Here is a 27,402-nt window from a genome sequence, read left to right as displayed (position 1 = left end):
TGAATTCTCACCTCTTCATGACCGCGTCCCATTGACTCCACCATTTGTTTATGCACTTGTTCAGTTCATTTGGTCATCCCAGTCACCCTGTTTGCAGTCGTACAATGGTGAGATTGTGACAGCAATGGCGGTTGAAGACTATAAGTACAGTGACATGTAAAAATATTGTGCTGTCTGGCTCGTAGGGTCATAGGGTGGGAGCTTGTTTAGCTTCCTCGCCCCCCCCTTGCCTCTTCTCTCCTCTGTGTTCACCATTCGGTCACAGGACATCCTCAGCCCTGGGAGCCGGAGCTTGAGTTTGGGTTTCCCTCTGAGTTGTGGGAGGAGGTAGAGGCCCGGCCCATCATCTCCTGGCCCCACTCACGGTGGCTGGACTCCTGCATGCCGCGGCCTGTCGTCTCAATCGGCAGCGCACAGGAGGCGACGGCAGCGACGAGGCAGCAGCAGCAGTACACTGAGAGAGCCAGATACACAGAGGACTCCAGCATCACCTGTAGGATGAGGACAACCGGGCGTCTTTACTCTTTCATATTCTGTTCTGTCCTAAAATGAGAACATGGTTGCTGGCTGTTACCTGTGCAACAAACGGAGTAATGAGGGCACCAACTCTGGCCATTCCACTACTTGTTCCCAGGCCTAAAGCCCTGGTTGCTGTTGGGTAAACCTGCAGAGATCAGAAAACACTGAGGAGGCAGCCTTACTCAGATCATAGCTCTATTTACTCAGCTATTAATTTGTATCTGTATCTATGCTTATACTTGTTTGCAATTTACACAATAAAGCAAAGAAATTGCACATGTATTGGACATCTAACCTCTGGAGTGTACACATAGGCAGCCTGGAATCCTCCTGCAATAAAGGCTCTGGCGATGAAGATCAACACTGTCATGGATGTCCTGCAAGAGACCAACCAATACCATCAGAGTAGATAAACATGGAGTCCAGAATTAATCAAATGCTTTATAAATCAGAGACAACGTTACCTCCCAACACAACCATATAGTGGAATGATGCACAGAGAGAAGATGAGGAAACACAACGCCATGGTCCTCCTCCGTCCCAGTCGATCGATAGCCCACAGTGTCACCAGCAGTCCTACACAACAAGCTCAGTTAACTTACCTAACTTTTATCAAATGTAGAAAACAATTTATACCTTTAATTTAAGTTATTGATTAATGCTGTGTTTTGTTAATATGTGGCTTTTATACGCCCCCAAGCGCCTTATACACTGATATGGAAGCAGCCAGTAATGAGTGTGTGTCCTCTATCAGAAAGACCATGAACATTAATGTATATTATTATATATATGTTACTGATATTAGCATTATTATTCAGCCATCTTTCTTTTTTCCAGTAACAGGTATATATTTGTGTTATAATGCAAAGGTACAATAAAACAAGAATTTAATTCCATATTATCACTGTAAATACTGAACAGTAACAAACCAGCCACCAAACATAACTTACATTATTTCATACATTTTTTGGGGGAAGAGTAACGTTTACCTGGGAATTCAGACAACGTCGTCCACAGTAGATCTTTATAGTCATCGGAGTTCAGATATTTACACTCCAAGTTGCACCGGAGCTCCCTCCTACTACCTTTGGACACTAGAGGGAGGCACAATACAACAAACTCAAACACATGACGAGTCCAGCACATGAACCGCACAACCCCAAAGCATTTGTCACATCAGCAGCAGCACAGGTGGAACTGAAAACATTCAAGACAGCACAGTTCCATCAATAGTGCCTGTCAGCCATTGTTAAAGTGATCTGCTGCACGTGGGCTTTTATATTTCTACTGATTTCTTGAAGGATGATTTATTTTATGTTTATCTGTCCCAAATTCTGTTTTTCAATTTTGGTAAATGTAAAAAATATTAGTATTAACTGTGTGTGTGTGTGTGTGTGTGTGTGTGTGTGTGTGTGTGTGTGTGTGTGTGTGTGTGTGTGTGTGTGTGTGTGTGTGTGTGTGTGTGTGTGTGTGTGTGTGTGTGTGTGTGTGTGTGTGTGTGTGTGTGTGTGTGAGAGAAGCAGTGACTCACTTCCACATGCGCCTCCTTCCTGAAACAGCTCTGTGGTCAGAAGCACCAGTCCATAGTAAGAGAAGGCATTTGCAAACCTGGGGAGAGAGAGACAATGAAACAATAGAAATCCACAAATTTATGTCTATTGTACTAGAATGCACAGTTTTGGAGAATAAGAAAAAAAAAGGAACCCAGTGAATAGTAAATAAAGACCAGCTTTCAATCTGCCAATAGGACTCTGTGATGGAATTTGCGATCCCTTCAGGGCATTTCTTAATTACATATGACTTCACGCACTGCGCAGCTTTCCCATTGAAGCACGGGATCTTGAAGTGAGCTCCTTTAAGAGCAAATGTGTGTTTAGGTTATGTACTGACACTGTGTGTGTGTGAGTGAGGTGTCATTTCATTGCTAAATCATTGTTACTGTGAATAATCTTGCTATTAATCTCCACATTCAAATGTACAGTTTAAGTTAACGTGGGAATTTGACCGACACGCAGTGCTATACACCATCTATCTATCTATAGACCTAGTGTGAACGCTTGAGGCATACACCTTGATTTTCGCTCGCTCTTAATGCAGGAGTGGAGTTGTTTGTTTACAGCTCAGCATCAAAGGATTCATGGTCCATGTATGACCACGAACATCGTGTTTTAATGGCGTGTAATCAAACGCCACGCCACGGTCAAACCGTGTGATGGAAAATCAATCTTTGAGTTAGTTTGTATCTCCATCTTATTGTGATGACACTCATCTCAATTTGAAGTTGATCTGATGTAAGCCCTGGTACAAGTACCTCAAGGTAAAAATGTGGAATATGGCCAAAATGGCCACTAAATGCAAAAAAGCAGGCTTCCTGTTGAGTTTTTCCAATTGCACCAATATACTATTTTGTTTGTCTGGTCATGATACACATGTGTATAGATTTTTTTGAAGATCGGTTAATAAGAACATATAAATTATTCTTACCAACATGTTACCATGTTTATTTTTTACATGTTACCATGTTGGTAAGAATAATTTATAATATATAATAATAATAATAATCCTTACAATTTCAATAGGGCCTCACTGTCTGTCAGTGCCTGTCAGTTCTGGGGCACTAATTTTAAATTTAATTTGCAGAAGGTGCGCAGATCGCTTCCGCGCAGGATTAATTTAATTTAATTTAATTATGTTAATTCTATTTTTTAGGGCCCGACCACTGACAGGCACTGACAGACAGTGGGCCCTATTTAAATTGTAAGGATTATTATTATTATTTTATATTATAAATTATTCTGACAGACCTTCACAAAAATCGATACACAGGTGTATCATGACCAGACAAACAAAAAAGTCTATAGGTGCAATTTGAAAAACGCAACAGGAAGCCTGCTATTTGGCATTTAGAGGCCATTTTGGCCATATTCCACATTTTTACTTTGAGGTACTTGTCGCAGGGCTTACATCAGATCAACTTCAAATTGAGATGAGTGTCATCACAACAAGATGGAGATACAAACTCAAAGATCGATTTTTCGTCACACGGTGTGACCGTGGCGTCAAAGATTGATTTGTCAGTGCCTGTCAGTGCTCGGGCCCTAATAATGACTGCATGCCATTTCCTGTCATTCCATTTACCAAATAAACCACAGCAGAATTGTGGTCCAGCGAAAGTCGGATGAAAATAAGTCTTGAATCTTCCCACGATCCTCCTGGATGAAAAAAAAAAAAAACGACACATGAAATCAAAGATTCAAACATAATAACTGACACACGATAATTTCAGAATCATAAAATCAGAGGATTTGTGGTCTGTAGAGACTGACTGCACCTGTCTGGCAACAATTAGTTTTCCCAGTGGCATGGGTGCTCCGTTCTCCGTGGCGATGCGCTTCAGCGTGGCCAAAGCTTTGTCCTGGTTTCCTGTCAGCACGTCGTATCGAGCGCTCTCAGGTAGCCACTGCTCCCAACACACCCCCAAAAAACAGGCAGGTCAGTTGCAGAATCTGTAATCTGCTTTTATGTCTTAGACTGATCACACCTTACTTACAAAACACAGGATGGCAAAGATGAAGAGAGGAATGTTAGACAGGCCGAGCAGCCAGCGCCAGCCCAGAGTGGGCATCACCAGGATCGCCAAGAGGACCTCAAACACAGTGCCCAGCGCCCAAAATATCTGCAAAGCAACCGCAAGGAGCACAAGTTGTAAAAGAAAAAAGAATCGAGTGTCAAAATTATACAAAACTCTGCTTATAACACAGAGATTTTCAGTGCAGTGCAGGTACAGTTGCATGTTTTCTGGACACCGATAACACTATAGTGAGCTGGAGGATAGTTGTGTGTTCCATACCTCAATCAGTAAGATGCACGTGGCTCTAGACTTCATAGGCAGAAATTCAGAGTACAGTGTCACCCTTATAAGGAGAAATTAATTAATTAATCCAAACTCAAATCATTCATTTTAGTATTGCTTCAAAATAGCGAGATGAATTGAAGTTACTCACGACTGTGGGGCTCCTCCGATGCCAAAGCCCACCAGCGCTCGGAGGACGAGGATCCAACCATAAACAGGTGCAAATGCACTCATCAGGCCGTAGAACATTGTCCACATCACACTCATCTTCAGACCCTGTGTGTGCACGGGAAGAAAACGTACCTGGTTGCTTGATAAACAGTTTTCATCACATCCAGTACATGTCGACATGTCTGATATTGATCACTTTCTCTCAGAAACCCAAAGCTAAACTTAACTTTGCACAATGACAGAGTCAGAATGAGGAAACAGATATCAACTCTATTACAAATGGAAGTGTTATTAGAACTTACTGTTTTTCTGCCGTATCTGTCGGAAATGTTTCCCCACAGAGAAGAACTGATCATCATCCCAATAAATACAGCCTGCAGTAATGAAAATAAATGATAATGGAATTGAGTATGTCACAGCAGCTTAAATATTACAAGTTCCACGTTTTATGCACAAGGTCAGCTCGGGAAGAAGAGCAATGTCATAGAAAATTTAAAAAAGAAAAGTAAGGTAGATGTGAGGTAGATGGATACTGGACATGATTTGAGAAGAATTCCGAAGCCTGATGGTCTGTTGGAGATGACGTTCATGTCACATGAGTTTTACTGCACAGAGCTGATATAATGCTAGGCCTGTCTCACATACTTTAACACTGCAAACAGAACTGTAGCTTTTTGTATTGGTGTGATCCACAATCCACAAATTTCAAAGAATGGGACGTTTTAATTAGAATATTTTCCCGTAAAAATGTATGTTGTATGTGTCAATGATGGATTTGGTTAGAATGGGCTTTTTCTGTTAACTTTAGTTCATCTGCTTTCATGTTGTTGAATAAGATACTAAAAGTAAATATGGCTTTGGTCCACATTAAAATCCAAATATTGCACAACATTTCTAAAGGCATTAAATAACCATTAGTCTCTGCTGCCACATGGTCATCACTGCTCAATACAGGCACTTATTTTAAAACCATCCCAAAGCACTCAATCAATAACTATCAGGGCAGTCACATGGCACTGCAGGCAAGGGCACTTTACAACATCAGAGCGCCATTACCGATGTCAGCAGCGCCACCTCCAGGCTGGGCAGTCTCCACTCACAGTGGAGCTGTGGGGCTAAGATGCTGAGGATCATCATCTCCATGGCATCAGCCATCTAAACAAACAAACAAACAAACAATAAATAAATAAAAAAATAAGAATTCTTGCAGACAGTTCCTTATATGTTTTTTTAATAACAGAGCAGGGCTTACCCAGGCGAGACCAGTGAGGATGGAGAGTTTCCACTGAAACGTCCCAAAGCCGATGGCCTCCACTGCATCTTCTACCATGAACGTGTCTGAAGGAGTGAGACATGTGTGAGTCTAATGTGTGAGTCTAAAAGGTGTAAACAAAGTTGTGTGAGAAAAAGTGGAGTTGTGCTATACTGCACCATCAGTCGGATTGGCGAACTCCCGAGGTACTGGAGCTCCATCTGTAAGAGCCACAGACTCCAGATCAGTCTGCTCTGCGATCCTGATAACTTGCTCTCTATTCTCGCCATCATCCTCGGAGCGGGTGCTCTCACCTGTGCGACGGAAGCGAACGACACTGCAAACAAACAAACCAAAAATCCAATGTGGGCAAGGGGGTAAAGTGGGGTTGACATTGGGAGGGGGGGTTGAGGTCAAATGCTCTGGATAAATTCTAAACTTATAATTTCTTACCAATAAGTAATAGCTTGATATACATGTACCTTAGAAATTATTTCTATTTATAGGTATACTTGGCAGATAATAGCTATAGTAGCAGCCAAAGTAGCTACCATTACATTGGCAGGGGGAAAAAGTTTTGTTTGTGCTGCGAAATAAATGGAATCAAGAAAACCAACCACTTTATCATTTATGAATATGGTCATATCTTTTCATTTAGTGTGATGTTATGATTATAGGGGGGTTGTACAGGCCAGTTTTGATTATTGGTGGGGTTACTTTCCCTCTATCTGCCCCAAAAATTCCTCCCTAGAGGGTGTGAGGATGTACATTTCTACAGTTTGACTGCCAGAGGAGTATCAGAGGTCTGATGCCCTCAAGGCACAAAGCGGAATAAAAAAGAGAGTCGGAGGCTGTTGCCTAGGTGATGTGAGCTTTTTCTGGTACTGATTTTGTGAATGGGTGGAATTGGCATCCCATGGGTAAACCATGTTACACCAACTGACAGCACAGCACGCTCTGCTCTGGCAACCTTATAACAGCTAATTACCCAGAGAAATGCATGTTTGCTACAGACAGAAGGTGTAATCTTCTCCCACATTTAGATACTGGTTCTTTTCTACAGGATGAAAGTCTGTAAGAGAACTCTAACAGAGGCAGTGATGTCTGAACACTGTAATTACATAACACTGCCCACATGCCAGGGGAAGTATTGGTGCTGCAAAAATTTTTACATATCCAGCTGTTTTTAATCGTTCTTAATTTCCTTGAAAATTGTTGTAACGGTGTTTTCTGATTTTGAATTTATTAATTGAAATGTTGTCTCTGTGTTGTTTGTAATGTCCCAGTAAATCACCTTGAATCTGAATATGAAATATGTTGTATAAATAAAAGTGCCTTGTCTGGCAGATGAGTTAACAACAGGTCCGCTTAAATCTATTTTACTGTAGACTACTCACATTTTCACTGTCAAGCTTTTTAGACAGAATTCTGAAGCAGGAAGTAATTATATAAAAATTTTGCTATACTGTAAAAATCCCTTGAAAATATCACCTGCATTTTCATTATAGCATTTGAGACATTAAGATGATGAACAATTTCCTTATGTCCTTATTTTTTTGGGAGGGGGAGGATTAGAAATTACTGTGGAACTGTGTGTTTTTGAGAGATGCTGTGCAAGTCTGCACTGGCCCACCTTGAGCTGCATGTGTGTGCAGCAGGGTTGAATCTATATATCGTTGTAGCCACTGAGTCATGACAGCAAACACAATTACAAGTTAGGATGGAAAAGTTATCAGGCAGAGATCACAGTGAAGCAGCTTCCGGAGCAGTAATGGTCTCCTCTGGGGAAACGCCAGGATTGTAAACAAACTGCACCACAAGGAGCAGCCTTAACGGGCCAGGTTGGTTTCTGTATATATTTCCTAAGGCTGAGATCAAGTCAGGGGATATGACTGGATACGTGCTGTGAGGATGTGACTGGTGCTTAGGGGGAATGTCAGGCTGTTTGAGCTGAAGGAATAAACACGACGCGAGGCTGACAGAGGGCGTCGCGTCGGACAAACACGCTGAGAATAGAAGGAGCAACAAAAGACATCGCAGACGAAGGCGTCGACGCGCAGACTGAGGTGTGTGATACTCACGGCAGCTGCCTCAGTTGGAACAGATCCTCGTCCATGTTGCTGTGTGTTGTCCTGAAGCTCCGTTTGGCCTCATCGCCGTTTACATGCTCCCGACAAGCTGCGGTTTCAGCACCGAGGACAGCGACCGACCTGCTCCGGTGTTCGTCCCGATCAGCCAATCACAGCCCGCCGTGCACAGCGCGAGACCGACACGGCGGGAGCGAGAGCGTGGATCTAGATTATGAGCTCGCGAGGATCCATGGTGCACGGTCCACACATGGTCCATTAACACACACACCCACACACTCACAGACCATCACAACTCAATGCTTAACCATAACCATAACCATAACCATAACCCTAAGCCTAACCTAAACCAAAACCTAATTATATCCCCTACAACCAAATCTTAACCCTCAAAGGTTTAAAATTTTTAAAATTGGCCTCATAACTATAGAAAGACCTGTGCGCATAACACATATATACAAAATCACACACACTCACATCCCTAACCCTTATTCTATGACTAACCTTAAAACCAAGTTTGAAGGTTAGGTCACACCTACACAGTCACTAATGGGACTTGACTACAATGGGCTCTTAATATGACGTAAGTATAGTATGATATGTATTATTGTCTATTTACTCAGGACCCCAGTCCAGAATTGATGGTGAAAATACATTTCACCATAATCAGATCTAAGAGTAGTAGTCAAACTTGTAATTTTACCTCAAACCTCAGTACATCATGGGCAGAAAATTGAACAAATATCAGTAACACATCTATATAAATATATATATACACCTAGACATCTATTTTAATAATATCTCCTGTCTGTTTTCTGCTTTAAATGTCTTACAATGACTGTGTGAATACATATTTATATATTTTTTCTTCATAATATCCTCTTTGTCTATTTTCTCCCTAAAATGTTTTATTACTGTATGTATGTATATACACACACATATATTTGTATTATATCTCTTATGTCATCTTTCTGCTATAAAGAACAGTATGTTTAAAAGCAAGTGTGCGCAACAACCATCCAGTCTATAGTAACATAGAGGGTAACAACACACACTGGGATGTCGGAGTGTGTTGTGTGAGCACATCCGGCCCCTCCTCTTCCTCGGGTCCGTGCTGAAACACGCCGCGGCGGACCACAGTTCCGCCAGGAGAGCAGGATGTTTCGGTTCAGACCTGAATCCTGTGATAAGCTCGTCGGAGAGTTTCTTGGCACTGGACGCGTCGTCAGGTAAAATCTCTCCACCTGGCGAACAGCAGCGCCCGGAGCTGAGCCGGTGCTGGGACCGGGCCGGGGGGGGGGGGCAGGCGGGTCGCGACGTCACCGTGCGATGGAGTTAAAGAGCAACATGCGCAGACACACACACACACACAGGGACGGTCCGGTTTAACGTGAACTGTCGGTAAAGCTGCTACCGGTGGAACGTAGATACGATTTAAGTTTCCTGTTTGTGAAGATGACAGCTTGAATAGTTATGAATGGAAGCGACGTAGTTGACTGAGGGCAGCCTGACCTCGGTGTTGTTGGTAAGCTAACCCGATGCTAACACGGTGCTTCATGGTCCCTCAGCTGTGAGAAGGGGCATGTGGTGTTTGTGTGTGTGTGTGTGTGTGTGTGTTTGTGTTTTTTGGGGGTGCTTGTGTCGCTACCTCGATCCATTCGATCTCGTTTATATGTTATTAAATAACATCAACAAACAAGTTGGTGTTTTCCTCACAGGACCACTAGGGTGTGTTGTTTTGTTAAATGCGTTTGTTTTTCCACAGTAAACTTATTGGAACACCTGTCTGTGGATCGTGTCCTTCATTCAGTGGTAGGCCCTATTGTAATTCGAAGGATTTGTATTTCCCTTTTGGGATTTTTCAGGAATAGAAATGCTGAAATTCTTACCAAAGTTTGCAGGAAATTCAAAACCCCAAAAAGTAATTGTATTCTGGAGTAATTTGAAATGGGCGTGGCAAAATGGCTCAACAGCCCCATCCAAAGTAAAGCCCCTAAGTTAGCTTTCACCGATCTTCACAAAAATCGAAGCCCAGGTGCATCATGCCTACTTCCATGAGACCAAAAAAAGTCTATGGGTGCAATGGTAAAAACGTAACAGGAAGCCCGCGACTTTGGATTTATTGGCCATTTTATCGCAGACTTACCTGACAGACATGTAAGACCAGAGTCCCGGCCTGATTACATCTACACAGAAATTATGAATTAAAATCACAGCGCCCCCTGGTGGCAACAGGAAATGTCTTGTTTGAGGAACATCTTACACTTGGAAGTATTCCTCCTCTTCACATCAGCATAAGATTACTGTGACTTTTCGTCCAACGCCATATTAGGGGCGTGGCGTCAAAGTTCATCACACATTCACAGTCCCGCATTGATCAGATCCATATCAATATTGACTCATCATTAAAGCGCCACCTGCTGGCTACAGGAATTCACATGTTTTAAACTTCGATGAACTGCTCTTGGCTGCTTTACAATATACAGCTCAAATGAGCTATATAAAAGAACACTTCAAAGAATTCATTAAGCAAATAATTATTTGTGTCAGTGATGTTAGAATCCTTTGATGTCTCGTTTTAAAACTAAATTCGATTTAGATAAAGTGTTCACTAATTAGTGAGCGTGGTCCAGCAGTGCATGACAGACGCAGGAAGTGAAGCGTTTGTCCTTGCCGCAGTGAGCAAAACACATGCAACGCGGAGACGTGTGCTTGGTCATTGATCGCTCTCTCCACTAACCGAAACAGGCTTCAAAATGTGTGCTCGGGCCGGTCAGTGCTACAACGTAGCCCTAGTTTAGTTTGCTTCACGTTACGTGTTGTTTACTCCATGTTTTCAGAGCAGAGTGCAATCAATAAAAACATAGAAGAAGAAAAACAATGGTTTTGACCCACGTGGGTTTCCTAACAATTTAAAACAATCGTCCAAAACCACCGACGACCTCCATATAACTATATTCTACACAGAAAAATAATACTGTGTAAAAAACTTGACTCAAACTGAGTGTTGATTAAATGTTAAAATGTCTGTATTTATATGGTACTTTCTAGTCTTGATGAGCAGTTGATGAAGTTAGTTTAATTTAACTAAGTCCAGTTCACCCGTTTTTAGCACATGGATATAAGATGACCTGGACAACTGTGAATCTCCACATACATGCATACACACTAATAATATATTTAACTGAGATGACAGATCACAGATATGTTGTAAACTAAATTTGTCATCTGTCTGTATATTTTTTTTTCAGAAACAAGATGATTAAAAACTGGGGTGTCATCGGTGGAATAGCTGCTGCGATTGCAGCTGGAGTCTACGTTGTGTGGGGCCCAATAACAGAGAGAAAGAAGAGAAAGAAAGGTGAGATTTGGTTTGCCTTCATGAATACATAGATTTGCTTTATTACAGTAGTAGCAAACAATAACTTGTTTTTTCTCTCAGGTATGGTACCCGGTCTGTTGAACTTGGGCAACACCTGCTTCCTCAACTCATTGCTTCAGGGTTTGGCGGCATGTCCGTCTTTCCTTAGATGGCTGGAGAAGTTTTCGAATTCGCCTATGATCCAGTCGTGCAAAGACAACCGTCTGTCTAACACGCTGCTTCAGCTACTCAAAGGTATGTGAACGCAGTCTGTCAGATTAATCTTTAGAGAGGAATGGTTCATTCATATTTCTGACCTTTGTGCACCAACAGCTCTGTCCTGTGAGGAACCTGGGGAGGAAGACGTACTCGATGCCGGATGCCTCCTGGATGTTCTCAGACTGTACCGCTGGCACATTAGGTCATTTGAAGAGCAGGTCGGTCATCTTGCTGTTGATTGGTATCTGGCTTTATATTTCTGTGCAAAATATATTATGAAATGTTTAATTAATGTAAGGGAAATGTAACATTTGAGCACAATATGATCATGTTTATTTCCCCTTTGATTGATCATGACTGAATCTCATACAATGTAACCTTGATCATGCTGTATCCTGTACTACTGAATGAATCGTGGCCTGATGGCCAAATGTATAAAGACAAAGAACTGTTTCCCATCGGTGTGCATCTTACAAACTAACCTTTGTTGTATGCACCATGCTCTGAGCATTAAGGTGTGACAATACTGTAAGAGAATTGTGTCTCGATCCTCGTTGGTAGAGTGGGATTGTAAAAATTGCCATGACATTAACATCTTCTCTGGTTGTGTTGCTTTATTCCTTCAAGGATGCACATGAACTCTTTCATGTCCTCACAGCGTCTCTGGAGGAGGAACGGGATCGTCAACCCAAAGTCACCAACTTGTTTGACATGCAGTCCCTCGAGGCAAGTTATCATCTCCTGTGTGTCACATGAATCCCATAGGTTTTATAGTTCAGTTCATCACTTTGAAGTACATGTGTGGTCTTGAGGTGGGTAGTTACATCATTTTAACACTAAATCTGCATTCTATATCTCTCTGTCTCTTAATGTGAACCATAGCCAGTGTTAGAGAGTTATGACAAATCTGGTACAGCCCTCCTAACTGTTCTGTGTGTATGCCTTCATTTCTTATCAGAGTCTCCCTGATCAAGATGATAATTCTATGACCTGCAGAAGTCGAGGTAAGACAATAAAGCAATTATTAACTAGGGCCCGAGCACCCGCACGTTGAAGCCTGTTGTGGTCGGTGGAGATCAATCAAGCGATCAATGACCAAGTGCACGTCTCCGCTTTGCATGCGTTTTGTCCACTGCGGCAAGGATAAACGCTATCAATTGCACATCACACTGTGAAAATTGTATATAAATAGAATGATAGTTGTAAAACTAAGCTTACTTCCTGTTGCAAGTAGGTTGCGCTATCACTATTATTACGTACAGAAATATAGATCTGTTCAAGTAGGCGCTCTGATGAAGCGTGAGCAATTTTGTGTCAATTGCACAACTTAATTTTCACACTGATCAGTAGGTGGCGCTATGGCCCTGAACTAATACTTATATATGGAGCTGTTCAGATCAGGATTGTGATCATAGGTCAGTAGTTCTGAGCCAGTTAGATAATGCAGAGTGGATTAACAAAGTACTTCTTGTTTCATGGCGAATCAGTAGGTGGCTCTATGACACTAGGAAATATTGACACATAGAGCTGTTCAGGCTTGGACGCTAATCAGGAGACAGAAGTTTGGTAGTGATAGGACAATGCAGAGTGGAGTTATGACAACATGGTGTCCTTTGGCGAAGGACTATCCTTCACTGCACATCAATGTTTACACGCTTTGAGGAAATGTCACAATCTTGACCATGATCCAATGAATTGACACTTCCTGTAGCCACCAGGGGGCGCTGTGATTTCAAGTCATACTTTCTGTATAGATGTCATCAGGCCGGGACTCTTGTCTTACATGTCTAGTTTGGACTCGATTGGACGATGTATGTCCGATATTCAGAACCTTGTGTTTTGATGGCTTTTAATCAAACTCTGACGCCAAGCCACGGTCACAGGATGTGATGAAAAATCGGTCTTTCAATCAGTTTTTATCTCCATCTTGTTGTGATGACAAATACGTCAAAGTAAAAATCGGTGCTTGGGCCCTAATAATAGCCTATTAAACCACACGTAATAATAATTTTACCTTTTTTAATTTCTTGTTTTGCAGCCCCACTTCATCCAATACCAAGTCCTTGGAAGTGCCGTCATCCTTTCCATGGCCGTTTAACGAGCAACATGTCTTGCAAGCGATGTGAGCAACAGGTGAGTTTGTTTGTTTGTAGCCAGTCAAGTGAATAACACGTAAGTTTGTGTTATTTGACTTTTTACCTTCTTGAGCTGATTTGTAACTCTCCTCTGGGTTTTTTTACAGAGTCCGCTGCGTTATGACTCATTTGAGAGTCTCTCCCTGTCCATCCCTTTACCTCAGTGGGTGAGCAAAAACATCAGAGTGTTATTACACCATCACTTATCACATTGTTTTGGTTGTTGCACTGATTCTCATAATTTTATCTGTGTGTGTCCTCAGGGTCAACCTGTCTCTCTCGATCAGTGTCTTCAGCATTTCATCTCTTCAGAAACCATCAGAGAAGTGGTGTGTGAAAACTGCACAAAGGTACATTCACCACAGTGTCCGAGGCAAATTCTGATAAAACATTTCATTAAATAAGTAATTCACTGAAAACCATAGACAGGAATATTATGGTAAGTACATTTACATTCATGTGACTTGTTTATTTTGCTGATTTTGTTTATTTGTGGTTTTGGATCATTTGTCCTCAGCTTCAACAAGAGTCAGCAGCCATCGCACAAGTTCTGGAAAGTCAGAAAACATCATTTGTTAAACAGCTAAAATTGGGAAAGGTAACTGTCACTTTATATTATTTATTTATGTATTAATGTTTTGTCTGTTTTGGAAACTTGTCTGTGTCTGATGTGTCCCTCCCTCCTCCAGCTCCCCCAGTGTCTCTGCATCCATTTACAAAGACTGACATGGTCCAGTGAAGGAAGCCCCATCAAAAGACAGGAGCATGTGCAGTTCTCAGAGTATCTAAGGATGGACCGCTACAAACACAAAGTTCCCATGCAGGGAAGTAAGCGGCTCACATGTGCACCAAAGCCCAAGAAAGCAGAAAATACAGATGATGTCACCACCAACGGCACAGGTATGTTGAATATGTCTCTGTAATACCATTCTACTTTATATGATCTTTTTATAGTGCATCATATTTGGTGTAATTTGATTTCCAGATGCAGAACATCACAACAACAACAAACCTTTTTCCAATGGAACCTGTTCATCTTTATTTCTTCACTCCCCTGGTGTGAACCCACAGCTCGGCCTCAGGTATGACTACAGGTAACCTCGACGAAAGCAAACGATCACGGTGCAACAATAGAAGGAACTCACACATATCAGTTTACTCAGTGTGGTGGGGGTGATCAAAAGCCTTTTTCAGACTCGGAATAAGGACCATTGCTGCCTTCATCTGTCTGTTTAAGTGATTTTTCAGAAAGATGTGACTTTTACGTTAATGTTCTTTGCGGCTTCAGCTTATAATGTGCCGAGCTGGTTCTGAATAATCCATAATCAGTTTTGATTAAGCATAGCACAATGTTGAGAGAGAACCAGATCAATTAAAATATAGCCAAAGTATGCTTGGTGTGATAGAAGAATCGTTTCTGAAAAGGATCCGCCTTCACAGTCACCTGCAGTCGACTGCTGGCCCTATGTTAGCTCAACGCTTTACTATTTGTGTTGCTTTTTACTCAAATTTGTAACCAGTCTGTGTATGTTGGTGACCACACTCTCTCCTCCAGTTCTACAGAATACCTTTTCCAGCTCACGGCCGTGCTGGTTCACCACGGGGACATGCACTCAGGACATTTCGTCACGTACCGCCGCAGCCCCTCCCCGCCTCGCAGCCCCTCCTCCCCCCTCAGCTCCCAGTGGCTCTGGGTGTCGGACGACTCGGTGCGAAAAGCCAGCCTGCACGAGGTGCTGTCTTCCAACGCTTACATGCTCTTCTACGAGAGAGTGCGAAGGCTGGACCTCGCTCTGCGCTCCGAGGAGTAACTGGACGCTTGCCACTTCGAAGCCTGAGTCACTTCAGGCTTTCCGACTAAAATGTCACAGCTGCATGTGCCAGTTACAACATTGTTATCGACGGGCAGTTTAGGACTTAGAGAGCCGAGAGGAAAGCAATCATGCAGTTGTAAAAGAGGTGATTTTACTTCCTGGATCACAGCAACGTGTGGAATATCACTGATAACGTTTTCTGACATGAATTCCATGAGCGGAAACTTTTGCATCTGCTCTGATAGTAGGATGCTCTAAATCCAAATGATGATAGACCTGTCGGACGTTTGAAACGTGTCACAGTTTCTGTCAATGTGGCTTCTACAGGACAAGAAAACAGCAACACATGACAATATTGTGGTTTCTATGGTGAGATTCCTGCATCACAATGTTCATGTGTGAAGTCCATAGTGTTATTTCTGTTGAGATTGTCAGAGGCGTGGACTCAGCTCACCAGAGGTAACTCATCAGGACTTCATAGAGATGCTACTTGTTGCATATTCTGGCATAACTCTGGTTCTCCACTGTCTAATCTTATCTGCCTAATCATTCCCAGCAGTGTACGTAGTCTGAAATGGATCGACTCAGTTCATAAGCTGTTGAATTTGATATTTTTCTATGTTTCCAGTAATCCTTACACTGTCCTGTTTTGCAGTGCTGCACAGTTGAGGTTCAAGTGCCATGTGGTCTTTATTGCACAGGATTTGGACGTGGATTCAAACCACGTCTGCTGCAGCTGATGTGAACATAACATAAGATCTCTTAATGGAAACAGGATGTACCCGCGCTCTAACAAATTCATAATGATCTGCTTTTGGTTCATAAACCCAGAGGAAAACCACAGGTGTTTTGGGTGAGTTATCCTGAATAATTTTGTATTCTGTGTAACTTATAACTGCCTTGTTTGCTCTGACCAGTCCGTGAGAAAAACGCTCCTGGTTAGTGTTTGCGATTTGCACAAATGTATATTCATGTGAGATTGTGTGTATCTGTGTGCAATCTGTAAAGGTGATTGTTTTCAGGTATTAAAAACAAAACTAATGTGCATTCTCTAGATTCATTGAAGCAACATAAATATATGATAGCTTGAAACACCAGATACAGAATTGATCAGAAATGCCTAGAATCAAGAACCACATTTTCTCAAGTATCTTTGAAGACAACACTGAATCTCCAACAAGTCAGAGAATATTCTTTATATTGACCAAATATGCACAGAAGAAACAAACGAGCAGTAGTTTTCAAAAGAATAAATAAATACATAATTTCACAGGGTAAACGTGACATAGGCAGACAGATTATAACTAGAATGACATTCAGTCATGAACAAACCAATCAAGATGCACCACATTTCACACGCGCATAAATTTCCTAAATCTCCAGTTTTTCCCCCTCAATTGTGAAAATGTTTTTAAAAAGGCTTTTTGTTTCTCTTTATTAGGTCAAACATCTATTTCCAAGGTCCAAAATGATCTCAGATGCTCCAGAAACCTTTTGAAATCCTTAAATGTCAGATCAGATTAACGTCACTCTCTTCACTTCGTTGTTATCACATTTAAATTTGGAGTCTGATCAATTAACCTATATCTGGAATAATAGTCATCTTTCCTTTTACCCCCACATATGTTAAAGGACTAATCTAAAATCAGGGCACCATTAGTTCACTGCTCTGTCAAAATACAGCCGGCCTGCTCTAATCAATGAGATCCCGGGATTATTCAAGAGGATTGAAGTGTTTATCATTGTTGACTCATTGTAAACATTGCCAGGTACTATAAAAAATATAACTCATAGTTTCAGTGGGAGTTTGAACTTGAATGAGACAGAAATTTGACCACAGATTCAATCAGAGTCCCAGCTGAGCCTCCTCGCATTCACCGTGTGATTCCGTTCTGTCACTCAGGTTCAGCTACAATATTGAGAAACACGTTTTAGATCTGTGATATTTGTCTTATACGCTCTATGGCTCCCTCTCATTTCTTGCTGTCCAGTCCGATGCGTCTGAAGGTGAGGTTGATGCGAGGCAGAAGGACCCTCTTGCGCACAGGAAGGCTGTGGTACCAGAAAGTGTTGGTGGGTGGGTTCATGAGGAGCAGGCTCCCATGAGTGAGCTCCAGCTTCACAGGTTCTATCTGCCGGCTGCTCTGTTTCCCCCGAGCGTCTCTGTGCCTGAAGATGAAGTCTCGTGCTGCTCCCAGAGAGACGGAGGCGATGGGACAAAGTGGGTCCAGCTCCTTCTCATCGTCCCGATGCTCACCCATGTGATCCTGCCCGTCTTTGTACCTGGTGGAGCGAAGAGCACTCTCATCAGGGGGATGCATCAAACTGTGACCTTTACAACATTTGCTCAGTCATTTCTCACCTGTTTACCAAGACAAAGTTAAAGGTCTGTCCTGTTGTTTTTGTGACAGCGTCCCGGATGGATTCCAAGGTTGGAGTCCAGGGGCAGGCTGAACGTTTCACCCCAGAATAAGTGTAGGTTAAACCTGCATCTCCGTGTGTCGCCTGCTTTCTGGGTATATTGTACAGCTTTCCAAACACGTGGACCTTTGCTTCTTCCCCTGGAAAAGAAACAGCCACATCCGCTCAACAGCAACTTCAATAACATTACAAAAATAGTGCTGTTGATGTTGTACCTGTAGAGTACTCCACCTCCTCCTCCAACTGTTCAAACAGCTGGTCGGCTTCCTCTCTGGAGAAGAGTAAAGCATAATCACAGTCTAGTCCCTCTGCCTCTATTTTCTGCCACGGAACAGGATGAGAGAACCCTGCTAAAGCTGCATCTTCATCTTCTTCCTCCTCATCCTCCTCCTCTTCCTTCACCCTCGCCTCTTCCAACAGTTTGATCTTCTTCCTTGGACTTCTTCTTGTTACGGCATCACTGGTGCATGAGCGTTTATTCTGTGTCTGAGCCACAAACGTATCCATTGTAGGAACCCGTTTCGTGTCTGAGGAGCTGGATTTTACTTGTTGAGATCTGGAAGAGACAAAGAAGAATCAAACATTAACACAGATTTCCAGATCTAATGTGACAAAAGCATCTTCAGTGTTGGTTAGCGTCACAGACTGCATATTAGGATAGACAACGTGACGACCACGCAAAAGTGAAGCCAAAGCCTCTCAATCACCACCTGGTGGCTGGCTGCAGTATGGCTCATAAACCCTGCTTCCTCAGTTGGGACATGGACCAAATCACATATGTTCAAGGGTTCTTGTCCCCAGGAACTTTGGTTGTATTAGTAATTTGATGCTATGACATCAGGGTGAAGTGTCAGGCTTGACAGCTGAGACTGACTCATGACTAAGTATGGGTCTCAGTGTATTGGGAGACCTTGACACCATCACTACTGCGAAAACTCTGGCTCCAAATGGGCAAGATGGTGGTATCGTATCGATGGTGCCTCATATATATTCTCTAAAAATTGTTAAAAATGAACCCAGTAACCCAGCACAGCTAACTGTTTCCTTTAACAATCAGTCAGTTTAACTATTTGGATGATTAGTGTTATTTGGTATCTATCTGTATAGAATCGTGAAAATACCTGTCACAGAGGCCAACGTTATGAACTGTTTCAATTCAAAATCACATGAGACTAAATAAAACATTCACATTTTTATAGTTAAGAATCAGGAACAAATAAAAACCGGCCCATGTTTTTGCTTGAAAAAATTGTCAAAGGATGATCAAATTAACTGTTGACTAATCACTCAAATAATCGCCCATCATCCACATAACAGAGTCAACAACAAAGACTTGAACACAATCACAACAGCGCGTCTGTATAACCGTAAAACCACCGTGTTAGTTGTACATTTATCTCCATGCTAAATGCAGCAGCTGACTCAGAACAGTGGTGAACATCCTTCACAGCAGTTGTTCTTGAACGGAGCCCTGCTCATTATCATAACCCGAGTGACGTACCTCTGTGTTGGCGCGAAATACCGAGCTCCCATTCACTTGAAGTTTAGGTCTTTCCAGAGGAGCCTGCAGCTGCTGATCTTTCCTGTTCACCACTCAGGGACATTTCATCATTTTACTGCACCTCAACAAGATGATTGGACAGAAAACGATCCATTCGTTCTTTTCGCCCGTCTCCAAAAAGCGTATTTCCAAGGATTTAAGTCAAACCGAAGATGAAGCTAATGACGCGGTGAGTGACGCTTCCGGTTCTGTAGCTAACATGACAGCACGCATGCGGGAGGTTCGCACAGTGAAAACTTCGTGATGTTTACATGTAAAGTTGATGTAACGGTACCTTACTGCAGCGTTTAGTTTCCCTTGACACGAACCGCGTCATCCGGGCCGCGTTCACAACCTCTCCGCTGCAAACGCGGAGGCTTCCCCCTGCGTGACGATGTGTTTACTCCGCTGTGGAAGGATCCTGAAGCTGCCCTTACCCGCTCTGTGTTTCACTCAACATATCACAACCATGCAGAGGAAGAGGAAAGCCTCCGCGGTGGATTCCGACTCTCCCAGTCCTCCTTCATCTGCTGCAGCCTCCCCGGCTCAGACCCCTCTGTCCCCGGAGCAGCAGGACCGGATCGCCCGCAACAAGAGGGTCGCGCTGGAGAGACTGGCCTCGGCCCACACGCTTCCTGGTTTCGGGGAGAGCTGGAGAGAGGAGCTGGCCCCGGAGTTTGGAAAAGAGTACTTCAAACAAGTGAGAGGATGATGATGTCACCACACACCGCTGCACACTGTGTTGTTGCTGTCTGTAGTTTAACATCCCCTCACATGTCTGTCACAGCTGATGGACTTTGTCTCTGGGGAGAGGAAACGTCACACGGTGTTTCCCCCTGATGAGCAAGTCTTCGCCTGGACTCAGACGTGTGACATCCGAGATGTGAGTGAAACACTGGCCTGGGAAACGTGCCCTGACATTAGAGTATAAAACACTTTATTCTGGTCAGCTTTATAAATTAGGCTAAAATGACTCATAACACAACTGCCAAGGCAAGAGGAAATTATCAAAGCAAGTATATGTGTATACATCATAGAGGTATACATATATATATATCAGATCATAACTACTAAGGTATCCATACACTTCTATATTGTATGGAAATGTATAATTAATAGAAACAGCTGGATAATTGGTGCAGTGTACATTTGTCTGCATTTCTTTAGACTTTTGAGTTACATTATTTTCATTGATTAAGGCTGTGGGGACCTCAGATATATAAATCTGCGTTTAAACTGTCAAAGAGATGACTGCTGGATTACACCACTTACTAAAGTTGAGTGCTAACAGATTTTGACACAGTACAGAAATTAACAGGAACCAGTGGCTGCTTGGGACAGTAAGAAAGTACATCCAAGATGGGTGACCTTCGCAACATTCCTTAGAAAACCATCAGATTTATACTAGACTGTTTATTTCTGTGTGGATATTAAATATCCTAAAAAATATCTGTTTCTCACTCCAGGTCAAAGTGGTGATTCTTGGCCAGGATCCGTATCATGGTGCAAACCAAGCCCACGGACTGAGCTTCAGTGTCAAGAAACCAGTTCCTCCTCCACCCAGGTGAGACGCTTCCTCAGAGTCTCTCAGCTCTGTCATGAGTAGTGTCCATGTGGGGCTAATGTGAGAGTACAGTAGTAAGATTGCCGCACAATTCCCAGCGGAGTGGTGTGTCGATGACGTTGCTAACACGGGACAGATGCAAAACTGAAAAACTAATCTAATACAAACATCAGGTTCTTCACATGAGGATCTTCACATGTCAAAGAGGCAGAAAAAGATGGTAAATTGGAAAGTTAATGAGATTTGAGAGGTTTTGGAGTGGGGGGAGACGCTGGTGTCAACACATGATGTCCACAGTACAATTTATGACATGTCCTGCCTCTTGCATTCTTCATATGTGAAAGATAACAGGAGATGTCCAGAAAATTGGGTTGGGACATTTTCTAGATTTCATGTTTTGTTAAATTTCTCATTTCCAGTTTGGCGAACATGTATAAAGAGCTGATTTCAGACATTGACGGCTTTGAGCACCCAGGACACGGAGACCTGACTGGATGGGCCAAACAAGGTACTTAAAACCCCCAGAGCAGCCTTAATGTTTACACACAGTTACACAACAAGAGAGCTGTTATTCATTGATTGATAGAGCTGCCATATTTTCCCTCTGTGACCTCAATCCTCAGGTGTTTTGTTGCTCAACGCTGTGTTGACCGTCAAAGCGCATCAGGCCAACTCTCACAAAGACAAAGGCTGGGAGACTTTCACTGACGCTGTGGTGAAGTGGCTCAGCAATAACATGGAGGGCGTCGTCTTCATGCTGTGGGGGTCATACGCTCACAAGAAAGGAGCTGCTATTAACAGGGTGGGTGGACACTGTAGTTTTCTTACAACAATTTAAACGGAAGCTTTTCATTTTGTTCACGCATCTAATTTTCACACTGTTGTTACAGAAACGCCACCATGTGCTGCAGGCCGTGCATCCCTCTCCCTTGTCTGCTCATCGGGGATTCTTCGGGTGTAAGCATTTCTCAAAGGCCAACGAGCTGCTGGCGAAATCTGGGAAGACTCCGATAGACTGGAAGGCACTTTAAGTTGTTATGCATGTGTATGCCCGTTTTACTAACATGTGTTACCATTAACTACAATCAAAAACAAACACATAAGCTTCCAAATTTTCATGTGTCAGCAAAACTATGTTTCTTTTTCAATGAAAGAGTTTGTTTGATCTGTACCCCGACTTTTCTTCATTGTTCTTGCTGTGGTACATAGTTGTGTCATCTGCATTTGTCAGTTCCTACGTTGTAAATATGTATGTGTACACTTATGTTTTTTTTAGTTCAGCCATTCAAGTTTGCTTTTTATAACTGTGTTGGTTCCATTAAACTTGTTCTTAAACTCAAAGTAGTGTTGTAATGTCTTTGAATTTGCCCATTGAGGTTGAATCTGAAAGATGGTAACTTCCTTAGATGTCCATCATTCTGCAGGTGTTGTCTACACAGTAATTTCGTCATCGGCTTGGTGGATTTGCGAGCACCAAACAAACAAACAAAAAAATTAGAATAAGTGGGAGCGATACTGTAAAAATAAGAGTGAACATAACATGTAACTTTTTCACAATAATTAATATCCTCTACTTGATATTGAGTTATGATTTTTGTCACAGGTAATCAAGTGCACGACCTTAGAACACATTTATACAACCATGAGTTTTACTAATCCTGAGCATAGCAGCATCATCCTCACAGAGCTATAAGAGTTAATGTGCAGGCCAACATAACAGTTTGACACAATTATTATTCTGATCAGCCTTGCGTATATGATCTCCTCTGTTACTGCTCATATCGATGCTGTTCCACATATAAAACTGTTAAACTGGTTGTGAAGCAGTAAAGGGTTTTTATACTTAAAATGGTTTCATTAAAAAAACAGAAACAAACCGTAACTGTAAGGGACGTCGCCGTGTGGGCGTGGTGACGCCATGACGCAGCCAGGAAGCCCGAATGGGCGTCCCTCTTCAACTTCGCCCCTGAACCGTTTGTTTGTCTGGGGATGTTTGCTCGCTTTGCTCCGGGAGAGAAGAAGAAGAAGTGATCATGCCTGTGGAAAGTCGACCCGTCCGGGACGCGTTCCTACACTTCCGCCTCCTCCAGCAGTATCTGGTTCTCTTGAAGAAATACCCCATCCTCACCAAGTCTGTGACCAGGTCTGTGGCTCTGTCGGTCGGGTTGTGTCTCTCTGCAGAGCTGCCTGCTGCTGGTTCTCTGCCCAGTTTCCTCTGTGTTACTCTTAAACATTCAAGAATCTCATTTACTGAAGGACTTACAAAGTTAAACCAGTGCGGTTTAGTTTACTCTCACTTGTGTGGATCACTTTGTTTACACTGCTCATGTGTGTCTGAACTCTGGCTTCAGCCAATCAGCATCTGCCCGGAGATCCTCCCCTTATAATGACCCATGATTCATTCATATTTCATCTCAGCGCCATGTTCTGCGTACACCTGTTACACACTAACAGGTGTGTGTGTGTGATTGTGTGTGTGTGTGTGTGTGTGTGTGTGTGTGTGTGTGTTTGTGTGTGTGTGTGTGTGTGTGTGTGTGTGTGTGTGTGTGTGTGTGTGTGTGTGTGTGTGTGTGTGTGTGTGTGTGTGTGTGTGTGTGTGTGTGTGTGTGTGTGTGTGTGTGTGTGTTTTGATATTTTCAGTGGCATCCTCTCAGCGTTAGGAAATCTCCTGTCTCAGATTTTGGAGGCAAGAAAGAAGTTGAAGCATGGAGGCCCGCTCGGTGAGATTGACACAGCTGGAGCTGCTCGCTACGCCATTTATGGGTGAGACTTTATACAGACCGACATCAAAAATATGTCAGCCATTGTGCAACATGATCATGTGGTGTTAAATGAGTATTCACAAACAAAGTTACGGAATTTGTAGTCCAGAATGCACAGATATAAGAGTGACCTTTATCTTCAAATCTATATTCATATCCGTTTCTCTTATTCCATTCAACTCCTTTATCATCGATTGTAAATCCGCTTTCAGTCGAAAATTGCCGCTGATCCTCCTTAGTTTCAACAGTCATGACAACACACTTTTTAAGGTTTAAATTGAATGTCGTACTGCACGCCATAACTTAGATATACTCTGAGAATTTGCTGTAAGCCAGAGCTATAAAGAGACAAGGTGACAAGGGATGACATCATCAGCACACATCAGAGGTCAATAAGACTTTCCTCAGCATGCCTCTCACTCGTTAAACTTCTGAGAATGATCGTGTACAAATTAAATATGTAGATAAGATACAAATCTCTGTGTATTTATGTGTGGATCGTGTCTTACCAGTTATGTAACAATATATTTTTTGATGAATAGTTTACTGTCAAATTAAATAAAATGTAAATTTTCTTTCTTAAAATTCACTCTGCCCTCATCACCATATATTTTGTAAACTTTATGAAATTCTTATGCACTCTGCAGGTTGATTATTACAGGACCCGTGAGCCATTACTTCTACCAGCTGATGGAGCTGTGGATGCCCGCCACCGACCCGTACTGTATAGTCAAACGGCTGCTAGTGGATCGCCTTATATTCGCCCCCGGCTTCCTCCTCATTTTCTACTTTGTTATGAACATCCTTGAGGTGAGTCATCTCAAAAACCTAATCCTCTCACTGAAGCTGGACCCCAGAAATGTGATTGTACACTTCCATAAAGTAAAATCCCATGCATGGGACAGACAAAAAATAGCAAAATTGCTGCAACAGAGGAAGAGATATCGGGACTTTTGCCCCCCTAGTATAAGTCAACAGTATAAAAACTGTTTATAAAGTAATTAAATCCAGTTATCTAAAAGTCATGAGGGTCTGCTGGGGAAAAAAACATTTTACAACATATTATTTTGAATGGTTAATTTTAAAGCATGAAAGATATTAAGCAAAATCTTTAGTTTTATCAACATTATCAAGACGTATTCAATATATGTCTTGACAATGTCAGACATGCTTAACGGTCTCATCAAGATGAGCAGATAATATGATTTGTGGAGGTTCTGTATTAACACTGTAGTGTTCGTTAATAAAAGCTATTGACACTGAGTCTAAGACGTCAATAAGCTAGCATTAAGGAAGAAGAAACAGCTTGCAGAGCATGTATTGAAGGTTCCAAAGGGTGCAGAGGCCTCCATAACTGTGGAATGAAAAACCAGGAATCTTCCTAGAGCTGGCCGCCAGAAATTTTGAAATCTGAGAAAGGTGACCAAGATGACTCTGGCTGGGCTCTTGAGATCATGGGTTGAGATGGGGTATGCAAATTTCCAAAAGGACATCATTATATGGTATCTTCCACTCTGTTTTCAGGCTAAAGGGTTGAATGAATTTGAAAAGAAGATGCGGGGAAGTTACTGGACGGCTCTGAAGATGAACTGGAAAGTGTGGACTCCCTTTCAGTTCATCAATATCAACTTTGTGCCTGTTCAGGTCTGTATTTCACCAGGGCCATTAAGACCGGTACCTTTTTATGGTGGTTTACTCACTTGTTATTGTCAGAATTGTAAAGGTTTGACTCAAAATCCTGTCGTTGAAGACACGACAGGTTTCACACTGACACCACAATGTTCTTCTTTTTCCTCTGCGGATTGTGCTCCTGTGTCTGTTTCTGCTCTCAGTTCAGAGTGCTGTTTTCCAACTTCATCGCCTTATTTTGGTACGCCTACCTCGCATCAGTGAGGAAATGATGCTTCTGAAGATTACACCACCGGAACACAAAGCAGGAGGAAACGGCTTCTTCACAGAGACTCTGTGGTTTTCAAAGAACTAAAACAATTTAACCAGGCTGCTTTATATATGACTGTAAACCTGATCCTAATCTGGATTATAATTTTCACATACTGAAGATCTTCTGAGGAACTCGTAACAAACCTGGGCAATGATCAATTTAATCTATTACAGGCGTCTGTGATATTTTGAAAACAGAAAAAACTAAATGTTTTTTATAATTAATTTATTATTTTACAGAGGACTGAAGACCCTATCTTGTAAAATGTTATAGTATCTGTAATTGTATGATCAGAAAGGTTGTTTGATTATGAGTTTTAAATATGAAATCCTTAATTTGGCCTTTCTTGTTTCTTGTTGTGGTCTGTGCAAGAAAGGTTCAGGGAATATCAGAGAGATGTCAATTCCTATTCATTTCACTCTTCACAGTGCCCAGTTAATGGAATGTACTATGTTGTATTAGTTTCGAATTGCAACAATTGTTTTTGTATAAATTAGAATACAAATATCATACCAGAGCTGTCTGTTTTAATAGCAATACTGATATTGATTGCTTAAATAAAGCACTGATTTTTTGAAATAACAATACAAATTCAATAAAAGAATGTGTTATAGCTCAGCTTTATATACAGTCTATGGGAGAGACATGTCCATTTGTGTTGGGACTTTCCTTTCAAGCATGTCCCTGTCAGGGTCCTGTAGAATGATGACTGGTTCATGGATCTATTATGCTTGTCATTCCCAGTCATCTGATTGGTTTGTAGTTGGGCTGATGTCCGATATATTTTCAACTCATCACAGTTTATGCTCATGCTGACTCAGCGAATCAACATCCACCCCTATTATGTCATTTTCCGTTTTCTTGACTTGATTACTTTCAGTTTCTATTCTCCGCACATCACTCAGATGAGACAATAACATGTTGAGGCATGTTTGGAATGAACCAGATGGTGATCCAGGCTTAACAAACAGGTGTGGCCGAGATTAGATACACCTTTGTGAGTCACACGTCCGAGTCTCATTTGAACTTCTTACAATTTTTCGAGAAACAAAAATGAAACAAAGAAATACTTTTTTTTATTACAGATAAACGCTATAGTGGAAACAGGACACGTGACAAATAATTATGTGAATCACGTAAAAGAAACAATTTACTGCCATTACAGTGACTTTCATCCTCTGTCCCAACACACTGCCCACTCATCATTTTTATTAACTGTTGCTGACATTACATCAATAGTAATAGATGCCGAATAAGTATAAATCAGGACTATTTGATCTGTTTTTTCTTTTTCTCTTCAGATAAACAGCAATGTTCAAATCTGGCAAATCCTTCATCTTTTTTTCTTCTCAGAGTTTAAAATAATAATATATTATCTGAACATTTAAATCAATGTACAATTTTACAAAGCCCTGTCAGCATCAGCAAAAATCTAGATATTAGTACATAAAGCTTTAAGTACTCAACAGGCACTTCTGGTAAGAAGGAGTGTTATAATATGGGAAATGTATTTAAGTGTGTATATACAGACGTCATAGTAAGTTTTGATATATATATATAATGTCAGTTTCGTGAAAAATTTAAATGAAGATCATAAACTTAGTGTTGTATGAGTGTGTGGTGGGAGTGTATCCACTCAAGGTCAGACAGTGAAAGGAAGAGTCGGTAGGGAGGTGAGTTTACAAGAAGGTCAACCTGATAGGAAGACAGTTGTGAGCTGGAACAGGTGCTGATAATACAGACTTGCAAAAACAGACCGGAT

General features: G+C 41.9%; 5 protein-coding genes across 11 annotated transcripts; 3 read left to right on the top strand and 2 right to left on the bottom strand.

Annotated features, from left to right (window-relative positions):
* Positions 1–272: 272 nt before the first annotated feature.
* Positions 273–7,911, bottom strand: svopa (SV2 related protein a). The gene is made up of 16 exons (XM_061072149.1): positions 7,877–7,911; positions 5,975–6,132; positions 5,796–5,881; positions 5,600–5,698; positions 4,846–4,917; positions 4,524–4,648; positions 4,370–4,433; positions 4,070–4,195; positions 3,851–3,979; positions 3,658–3,731; positions 2,051–2,127; positions 1,509–1,613; positions 984–1,095; positions 815–896; positions 575–664; positions 273–491 (listed from the first exon to the last, which is right to left on the bottom strand). The coding sequence occupies exons 1-16, from the start codon at positions 7,909–7,911 to the stop codon at positions 273–275; spliced, it is 1,653 nt and encodes a 550-aa protein (XP_060928132.1).
* A 1,128-nt stretch (positions 7,912–9,039) lies between these two features.
* On the top strand, positions 9,040–16,458 carry usp30 (ubiquitin specific peptidase 30). Of its 3 annotated transcripts, none has more exons than XM_061071409.1 (13): positions 9,040–9,111; positions 11,134–11,243; positions 11,325–11,498; positions 11,577–11,680; positions 12,090–12,188; positions 12,421–12,466; positions 13,501–13,595; positions 13,705–13,764; positions 13,861–13,947; positions 14,115–14,195; positions 14,287–14,497; positions 14,583–14,679; positions 15,153–16,458. In XM_061071409.1, exons 1-13 carry the CDS (start codon positions 9,041–9,043, stop codon positions 15,406–15,408), a joined length of 1,491 nt encoding a protein of 496 aa, XP_060927392.1. In that variant the 5' UTR covers position 9,040; the 3' UTR covers positions 15,409–16,458. The 3 variants fall into 3 exon arrangements, with proteins under 3 accessions (XP_060927392.1, XP_060927391.1, XP_060927393.1); XM_061071408.1 differs by having other exon boundaries at positions 14,583–14,691; XM_061071410.1 differs by lacking the exon at positions 9,040–9,111 and adding an exon at positions 9,237–9,407 and having other exon boundaries at positions 14,583–14,691.
* Positions 16,459–16,563: 105 nt separating this feature from the next.
* alkbh2 (alkB homolog 2, alpha-ketoglutarate dependent dioxygenase) lies at positions 16,564–23,227 on the bottom strand. 5 transcript variants are annotated; one of them, XM_061070765.1, is made up of 4 exons: positions 22,814–23,227; positions 18,048–18,388; positions 17,774–17,972; positions 16,564–17,694 (listed from the first exon to the last, which is right to left on the bottom strand). In XM_061070765.1, the coding sequence occupies exons 2-4, from the start codon at positions 18,337–18,339 to the stop codon at positions 17,385–17,387; spliced, it is 801 nt and encodes a 266-aa protein (XP_060926748.1). In that variant the 5' UTR covers positions 18,340–18,388; positions 22,814–23,227; the 3' UTR covers positions 16,564–17,384. The 5 variants fall into 5 exon arrangements, with proteins under 5 accessions (XP_060926748.1, XP_060926747.1, XP_060926744.1 ...); XM_061070764.1 differs by having other exon boundaries at positions 22,820–23,227; XM_061070761.1 differs by lacking the exon at positions 22,814–23,227 and adding an exon at positions 19,334–20,323.
* Positions 19,380–22,277, top strand: LOC133001241 (uracil-DNA glycosylase-like). Its single transcript, XM_061070760.1, has 6 exons — positions 19,380–20,072; positions 20,160–20,255; positions 20,839–20,936; positions 21,356–21,444; positions 21,560–21,738; positions 21,827–22,277. Exons 1-6 carry the CDS (start codon positions 19,767–19,769, stop codon positions 21,965–21,967), a joined length of 909 nt encoding a protein of 302 aa, XP_060926743.1. The 5' UTR covers positions 19,380–19,766; the 3' UTR covers positions 21,968–22,277.
* Positions 22,889–26,253, top strand: pxmp2 (peroxisomal membrane protein 2). The gene is made up of 5 exons (XM_061070766.1): positions 22,889–23,079; positions 23,577–23,699; positions 24,346–24,508; positions 25,223–25,342; positions 25,531–26,253. Exons 1-5 carry the CDS (start codon positions 22,970–22,972, stop codon positions 25,597–25,599), a joined length of 585 nt encoding a protein of 194 aa, XP_060926749.1. The 5' UTR covers positions 22,889–22,969; the 3' UTR covers positions 25,600–26,253.
* The last annotated feature ends 1,149 nt before the right edge of the window (positions 26,254–27,402 follow it).

Source organism: Limanda limanda, chromosome 5 (genome assembly GCF_963576545.1).
Source record: "Limanda limanda chromosome 5, fLimLim1.1, whole genome shotgun sequence".
Classification (NCBI taxonomy): domain Eukaryota; kingdom Metazoa; phylum Chordata; class Actinopteri; order Pleuronectiformes; family Pleuronectidae; genus Limanda; species Limanda limanda.
This window is presented reverse-complemented; position numbering and strand designations above follow the sequence as displayed.

What these genes read in the sequence shown, in the direction of transcription:
- LOC133001241 (XM_061070760.1), top strand. Translation starts at nt 19,767, where the DNA reads ATGTGTTTACTCCGCTGTGGAAGGATCCTGAAGCTGCCCTTACCCGCT. An exon ending in GAAAAGAGTACTTCAAACAA is followed by an intron (nt 20,073 to 20,159) that starts GTGAGAGGATGA and finishes TGTCTGTCACAG; the next exon opens with CTGATGGACTTTGTCTCTGG. An exon ending in CCAGTTCCTCCTCCACCCAG is followed by an intron (nt 20,937 to 21,355) that starts GTGAGACGCTTC and finishes TCTCATTTCCAG; the next exon opens with TTTGGCGAACATGTATAAAG.
- usp30 (XM_061071408.1), top strand. Translation starts at nt 9,041, where the DNA reads ATGTTTCGGTTCAGACCTGAATCCTGTGATAAGCTCGTCGGAGAGTTT. An exon ending in TTAGGTCATTTGAAGAGCAG is followed by an intron (nt 11,681 to 12,089) that starts GTCGGTCATCTT and finishes TATTCCTTCAAG; the next exon opens with GATGCACATGAACTCTTTCA. An exon ending in CCATCCCTTTACCTCAGTGG is followed by an intron (nt 13,765 to 13,860) that starts GTGAGCAAAAAC and finishes GTGTGTCCTCAG; the next exon opens with GGTCAACCTGTCTCTCTCGA.
- svopa (XM_061072149.1), bottom strand. Translation starts at nt 7,911, where the DNA reads ATGGACGAGGATCTGTTCCAACTGAGGCAGCTGCC. An exon ending in ATCGGAGGAGCCCCACAGTC is followed by an intron (nt 4,434 to 4,523) that starts GTGAGTAACTTC and finishes TCTCCTTATAAG; the next exon opens with GGTGACACTGTACTCTGAAT. An exon ending in AACTAATTGTTGCCAGACAG is followed by an intron (nt 3,732 to 3,850) that starts GTGCAGTCAGTC and finishes TTTTTCATCCAG; the next exon opens with GAGGATCGTGGGAAGATTCA.
- alkbh2 (XM_061070761.1), bottom strand. Translation starts at nt 19,365, where the DNA reads ATGGGAGCTCGGTATTTCGCGCCAACACAGAG. An exon ending in TATTTCGCGCCAACACAGAG is followed by an intron (nt 18,389 to 19,333) that starts GTACGTCACTCG and finishes TGTCTCTTCCAG; the next exon opens with ATCTCAACAAGTAAAATCCA. An exon ending in AACTTTGTCTTGGTAAACAG is followed by an intron (nt 17,695 to 17,773) that starts GTGAGAAATGAC and finishes TCGCTCCACCAG; the next exon opens with GTACAAAGACGGGCAGGATC.
- pxmp2 (XM_061070766.1), top strand. Translation starts at nt 22,970, where the DNA reads ATGCCTGTGGAAAGTCGACCCGTCCGGGACGCGTTCCTACACTTCCGC. An exon ending in GCTCGCTACGCCATTTATGG is followed by an intron (nt 23,700 to 24,345) that starts GTGAGACTTTAT and finishes TGCACTCTGCAG; the next exon opens with GTTGATTATTACAGGACCCG. An exon ending in TTGTTATGAACATCCTTGAG is followed by an intron (nt 24,509 to 25,222) that starts GTGAGTCATCTC and finishes CTCTGTTTTCAG; the next exon opens with GCTAAAGGGTTGAATGAATT.